At 40.2% G+C, this 6,918-nt stretch overlaps 1 protein-coding gene across 1 annotated transcript; it reads left to right on the forward strand.

Moving 5' to 3' along the window:
• On the forward strand, positions 681–5,404 carry LOC8073710. The gene is made up of 8 exons (XM_002446673.2): positions 681–1,050; positions 2,556–2,728; positions 2,881–2,943; positions 3,083–3,149; positions 3,270–3,370; positions 3,971–4,015; positions 4,205–4,666; positions 4,913–5,404. The coding sequence occupies exons 2-8, from the start codon at positions 2,597–2,599 to the stop codon at positions 5,081–5,083; spliced, it is 1,041 nt and encodes a 346-aa protein (XP_002446718.1). The 5' UTR covers positions 681–1,050; positions 2,556–2,596; the 3' UTR covers positions 5,084–5,404.

Raw genomic sequence — 6,918 nt, forward strand, 5'->3', positions numbered from 1 at the left:
CTAAATTGAAATACCTAAACTTTAATTTAGCGGGCCTTTTAGCTAGGTTGTTTAGACCCCTAGCAGTTAAATTTAGCCAACTAAAATTCAGTTGGTGGATCCAAACATTCCTATAGAAAGACCAATTGCTAAATAATTGATAAACGCTAATGCAACTTCTTTCGAGTCTCAACACAAGTAACACTATGTGGAGCGAAACCTGATAGTGATACCACGGTTTAGTTAGTGGATCTAAACATGTCTATAGAAAAACTAATTGCTAAACATTTATGATGTAATAAACGCTAATGCAACTTCTTTCGAGACTATAATACTGTGTGGAGCGGAAACCTGACAGTCATACCACGGTCCTGTATACGACGCAGAAGATGCACGACTGGCTACTGCGTCCTCTCCTCAGGCAGGTGGCCTGGTCGCCGGCTGTCCCGACCGAACGCCACGAAGCGAACCAACAGCAACAGCTGACCCGAGCCACCGGCCTCCGGCACGCCACATTTCGGAGCAGACAAACAACGGGGAAGAAGGCAGAAGAAAGAAGGTGACGGAAACAAAAAGGCAGCCGCGCCGGCGCACCGGCCGCGCACATCTGAAGACGACGCTCGGGATTCACACCCACACGGCCACACGTCCTCCGCGCGGCGCGGTATATTCCACCAGACCAGATCACCCACCTTCCCCTTCCCGGGGCAATCCGGTAAATTGTAATCACAAGATTGCACGAAAGAAAAGAACGGGGGGAAAAGAAAAACCGACACTCGTCACAGGAGTAGAGTGGAAATCAGCGGCCATGGCAGCAGAAACGGCGAAACTTCCACCCCACCTTCCCCTCCTGCTGCGTATATATACTCGCCCCGGCTCCCACCTCGCTCCAGTCTAGACGGCGGTTTGACTTTCTGACCGGGGAATCGGAGCTGCGTTTGATTTGATTTGAGGAGAGGAGACGCAGACGAGACGGGAGGGATCTTCGCTGGGGAATTCGGAGGAGCGTTTGCCCGATTCGTCGCGGTTCTCGGAGGAAGGGAGGGTGCACATCGGGCTCCGATCGAAGAGGTAATCTCTCCGTTCGTGTCGGCGCAGGCTTCCTGACTTTTGGAGGCTCCATCTCGGGGATTTCGTGAGGGATAGGCCGGAACGGCGCAGAGTACGGTAGAATCTGGTGTTTCGTCAGGGTACGGTTCGGGTTTTTGAGGGGGGAAAGGAGGTTTTTTTGTTGGAGGTTACCGAGCGCTACTTCGGGCGTGTGGCTTGATTCGTACTCGTGTGATTCGTTTGTTTGCTTGTTTGTTTTACGGTGTGATCTGAGTGGTATTGGCTGTTTATTTGAGAAGATAGGGTGTATTAAGGATTTACTAGTAAGGTTTCACTATGTGGAGTTGGATTTTGTGTTCCCTATTTTATTTTGTGTTCGTTTGTTAACGTGGCTTCAGACTGTCCTAGTTTATTTTCAAAATTAACTTTGATGTGCAGAAGCAGCGAGCATTGTTCGAGTTGCAGTACTCCAGTTCTTTCATTCACGGTTTATCATCTGAATTGTGCTGGTTATTGCCTGGTGACCTAAATTTCGGTTATATTTTGTTCGGTTGTGGGAGAAGTTGCACGAAGTTGTCACAGGAGTTACCTTGTAGATGCTGTTTGATTTTGTGCCTGCCGTATGGGCTATCATGCTCCTTTTCATTCCATTCCACCATTTCCCTCGTTGGAGTCTCTAGAAGATGACAGATTTGCGCAGAAAGATGTAGGAGTAGTAATAATTTTGAACTTACCCAAATATGGATGATGGTTAGATTTATGTGGGTAAGATAATAGGTGGCTTTTTAGTCGGGTACTTTTGCAGCACTACTTTTGCAGATTCAGAGGTTGGGTAGGTACAAGATCGCTATTCAATGCCATTGTTAGCTTCCCAGTATGTTTTAAATTTTGAGGTGGGCAAGAAAGGTGCCGGATTTGGTTGCCCAATAGGGAGGTTCCATTCTGTTGGTGTGCCCATTCTGAGTACCAGTGTTTTGTTGGTCCTAGAGAGTAGCACAGGACATATAGCTTCCCTTTTATCTGGTGATATATAGTTGTAAATTGTAATGGTATGTCTATCAGGCATTTTTGGAAAGAGTATAATTTTATTTTTTTCGCATTTGGGTTACCTTGGCTTTAATGGTGGGATTGTAGAATTCGTTAGCAGTTACTTTGGCTTTAACGGTGGGATTGTATAATTCTTTAGCAGTCACTATGTATCAGACAGTGAATGTACATTAATACGGTAAATTGTTTGTCAATGCTCAGCTACTTCTGTTGCTTGGTTACTCCTTGTAGATTATCTTGTATAACTTTTATTGTTACTGAAACTACTTTGTTTAACTTCAGCACAGTTACTTTAGCAAACAATGTAGATAGCAAGTTATCCAGATTTAGTTGGAGATTAATGGTCAAGGAGTGGAAGCTTACTTAGGCTATCTTTCATGTTGAAGTGTTGTGATTCTTCACGTGATTTTGTTGTAGTGTATTTATTATTCAGTTTTTTGTTTAAAGGAAAAACTTAATATTGTTTTTCCCCCTTTCAGCTTTGTTAACATCGGAGGTTAAAAGGTAGCACTGTAGCGCAATGAAGGCACCATCACTGCTGGTTCAGTGTTTCCCTGGCTTGCTTCCCAGCAAGGCCACTAGTTGCGTGCCAATTATATCTGAGAAGGATCTGCAGCTACCATCACCAGCTGTTGAAATAATCCCCTCAAAGGTACCCGTCTCCACACCCCCCCCCCCCACACACACAAAAAAAAAAGGGTCATCAGTTATCATTTGTAAGGAGATAGTTTTTCTACTTTCTTGCAAAAATTGTGTTAAACTTTTTTTTCTTAAAACTATTTTCATGCTTTAAACTTTTTTCAGAGTGCTCATCCATACAAATATGCTGGAGAGAAGGTTGATGTGCAAGGTCTTGATATTTTCAAGGTTAGCAGTGAATACAGCTTGCTCTGTTCCTTTAGAATTTGGGTTGGGAATACATGTCTATAAGCCATTACTCAAAGGTCTCATGCTATTAATTCTAATACTCAATTCTTCAATTCTTACATATGTTTTTGTTCTTCAGGGTAAAGTCAGTGTAGCGGATATGATAGCCTTCTCACCGTCTGAAGTAGCATCATCAAAATATGATGGTAACCTTCTATCAAATAAGCATGCAACACTTATGTCCTTTGTCAATGCATTCTTTTTGTCAGAAAGATTTATCATTGTAATCTAACTATAGAACATACTCTTTTCCCTTTTTCCCTCAGGAACTCTGAAATACTGGGAGAGTTCCATTACTCTTGTCAACATTCTTAAAAATGAGATCCGTGATGGGCAGTTGAGCTTCAGGGGAAAGCGGGTTCTAGAGGTAACTCCTGTGAGAAAACTTATGTATCTAGCTTGTTATTTCATCTAATTGGTTCTCACTACTGACGTGATTGATGTATATTCCTGTTTTTGCTTTCCATAAGAGCACAATGTATGCTCCAGCAGGACAATCTGGATGCATGCTTAATGATAGTGCTAGTGTTAGACAGTTTGAGCTTGACATTTATCTACTAAATGGAATTTCTAAATTAGCACTAACAAACTAACCCACAGTAGTCATATACCCCCTCTGGTCATAAAAACATGTTTAGGACAGGATTTAGTCAAACTTTAAAATTACAAATATATATACTTTTAAATTATTTAGTTTGAAAACATGCAAGTATATATGTATAACTGTATTGAAAGAATACTCGCAAAATCTTATAAATGTGAAGAATTTTTAGGAATTAGTGGTCAAAGATATGCATCGAAGACTATGCAAAGTCAAATGCTGCAAGTGTATTTTTTTGATTGGAGGGACTAGGGAGTAGTTTTTTATACTTTGTCAATATTTAGCCTTGGATTTTCAGCAGGGGCATTTTTTTTAAAGTTCTATGGACACTTCATGATTTTATTATTATTATTGTTATTGATGCAGCTTGGATGTGGATCTGGCCTCTCCGGGATTTTTGCCTGCTTGAAGGTGTATTCATCTTTCCACTACTCATGAATCATCTTTCCACTACTCATGAATCATGATAATGTCGAATTAGTAAAGGGAATATGCTTATTTCAAATAGATTTACGTCTCTCTTCATGGTGGGAGGTGAAAGATTTTTTTTTTCCTTATATGGAGAGCAATGATCTGACTTGCTTAAATGCCTACTTTCAGGGTGCATCCACAGTTCACTTTCAGGACATAAATGCAGAAACCATACGATGCAGAACAATACCCAATGTTCTTGCAAATCTTGAGCAGGCTCGGGACAGACAGAATAGACCATCCGAGAGCCCTGTTACGCCATCTAGGCAGCTCTTGGCTCCAAATGTACATTTCTATGCTGGAGAGTGGGATGAACTCCCAACAATTCTCTCAGTCGTGCAGCCACCCGCGGCACCAACAAACCTCAGCTTCTCTGAGGATGATTTTATGGATGTCTGCAGTAGTCATGATGGAAGCAGTATAGTTGGTCATGACTACTGCCCCAGAAGATCTAGGAAGCTTTCTGGTAGCCGTGCATGGGAGAGGGCTAATGAGACTGACCAAGCAGACGGTGGCTATGATGTAATTTTGATTTCTGATGTCCCCTACGCAGTTAACTCTCTGAAGAAGCTCTATGCACTTATTTCAAAGGTCAGTTCCTCAAAATCTGTTTTGCCATATCTGCATTTTTTACATATTTATCTATGCGTGTAGCTGAAATAGCAATGGAGCACAACATTTGAAGTTAATTAGGCTCTTCCATTTATCAGAACCATAACTAGTGTTTTTGCCCTTAGACGCTGATACGAAGCATTGTTTTAACAGTAACAGTGTTTCTCTGTTTCCTCTGAGATGTTGACTTTGGTTCTGTTGTCTAACTGTGTCTAACTCTTGCAGTGCCTACGTCCTCCTTATGGAGTCCTGTACGTGGCTTCCAAGAAGAACTTGGTTGGTTCCAATGGTGGCGCCAGGCAGCTTCGAGCTCTGATGGAAGAGGAAGGTGTCCTTGGTGGTCACTTCTTGACTGAGGTTTGTGACAGGGAGATATGGAAGTTCTTTTTCAAGTGAGCAAATCCAGGAAGTGGAAAGACAAGGAAATGAGTCCTGACGTTGAAACCCAGTTTTTCGGTTTCTATCTGCAGCGATGTACATACCGTGAGGCATAGTTCCATTAATTCTTTGGTAGTAGGTTGAAACTTCAAGAAATATCTGTAGTTGAGCTTGCACAAGTGTTGGAATCCTTTACCGTTTTGTAGATCTGATATGCGCTAATGTCGTTCTGTTAAGTACAGAAAGCAAATTGTAGTAACCTTTTATATATCGAATATATGGTGATGGCAATTCAGCCGGTGCATGGTATATGAAAGAACTCACCAACTTTTACGCGCCTATAAGCATCTTTCTAGACGTTGTAGGATGTGTTGGAGTGGCTATTTGTGGCTCTTGAAAAGTCTGTTCGTTAAAAAGTCATGGCTGAAGTAAGTTCATTGATTTGTTGTGAGAGAAAAATATCAATGAATGGCTGATAGCTGATAGATTTGGTAGATGCTCAAGTCGGTAGCATGACAAGGATTTTTTTGAAAAAACTGGACACATTTATTATCGTGAAACTTAATCCAAACAAGTTTCCTATCCAAATCCTAAGAAAACATGTGCGAACTCCAGCGAACGAACTTTGATGTGGTCTACCTCAAAGGCTCCAATACAATGAAAACAACAAATTTCTGTTGACTAACTTTACAACTATGGATATGGAGTCCTACCATCAACATCACTAGAATTACAAACTCAACCTTTTCATTCCATTGATCTTTTAGGCCTTGTTTCGTTCCTAAAAAGTTTTGCAAAATTTTTTAAATTTCCTGTCATATCGAATCTTGCGGCACATGCATAGAGCATTAAATATAGATAAAAATAATAACTAATTATACAGTTTGTCTATAATTTGTGAGATGAATCTTTTGAGCCTAGTTAGTCCATGATTGGACAATATTTGTCAAATACAAACAAAAGTACTACATTGATCATTTGCCAATAAATTTGGAACTAAACAAAGCCTTAGGCCTTGTTGTTTAGTTCCTGAAGGAAAAAATTTTGCGACATTGTAGCATTTTCGTTTGTTTGTGGTAATTATTGTCCAACCATGGGCTAACTAGGCTCAAAAGATTCATCTCGTCAATTTCGACCAAACTATGCAATTAGTTTTTATTTTCGTCTTTTGATACTCCATGCATGTGTCTAAACATTCGATGTGACGGAAAATCTTGAAAAATTGTAGGTTTTTAGGTGGAAGTAAACAAAGCCTTAGAAGGTGGGCTAGTCATGCCCCCACATTCTTTTTAAGATGATATGCGTGGTCTTTTTTGTACGCGTGACACAAACATCACCCATCACTCTTCAATATGAGACCGAGCAGACACTTTTACTTTTCATCAAACGGAGCACTCACGCACCTCTGCAAGCCATTCTCATGCGAGATTACTTTTTGTTATCTGAGCTACGTGGCCCGACAAGGCTAACATCCACATAGAGCATTGGGCACAACCTTAGATTCAAAAAGTGGAATGTGTAATTATATTGGCATCTCCAACAATCTTCTAATAATATATTCTCAAATATGTACTCCCTCCGTCCCATAAATAAATGCATTTATTTGACTGCTACAATTCATGTTTGACCATTCGTCTTATTTAATTTTTTTGTACAAATAATAAAATAAATAAATTATTATAAAAATATATATCTAACAGTAAAATAAGTCATGAAAAAATAAATAATATTTATTAAATTTATTTGAATAAGACGAACGGTCAAATATGAATCATAGAAGTCGAAGAAATACAATTATTTGTGGGATGAAGGGAGTAGGTATTAGGATAGCCCACCTTTTTTTTATGTTGAGT

Source organism: Sorghum bicolor, chromosome 6 (genome assembly GCF_000003195.3).
Source record: "Sorghum bicolor cultivar BTx623 chromosome 6, Sorghum_bicolor_NCBIv3, whole genome shotgun sequence".
Lineage (NCBI taxonomy): Eukaryota > Viridiplantae > Streptophyta > Magnoliopsida > Poales > Poaceae > Sorghum > Sorghum bicolor.

Coding starts and splice junctions, on each gene's coding strand:
- LOC8073710 (XM_002446673.2), top strand. CDS start 2,597: ATGAAGGCACCATCACTGCTGGTTCAGTGTTTCCCTGGCTTGCTTCCC. Junction 2,729..2,880: donor TTGAAATAATCCCCTCAAAG/GTACCCGTCTCC, acceptor AACTTTTTTCAG/AGTGCTCATCCATACAAATA. Junction 3,371..3,970: donor GGGGAAAGCGGGTTCTAGAG/GTAACTCCTGTG, acceptor TTATTGATGCAG/CTTGGATGTGGATCTGGCCT.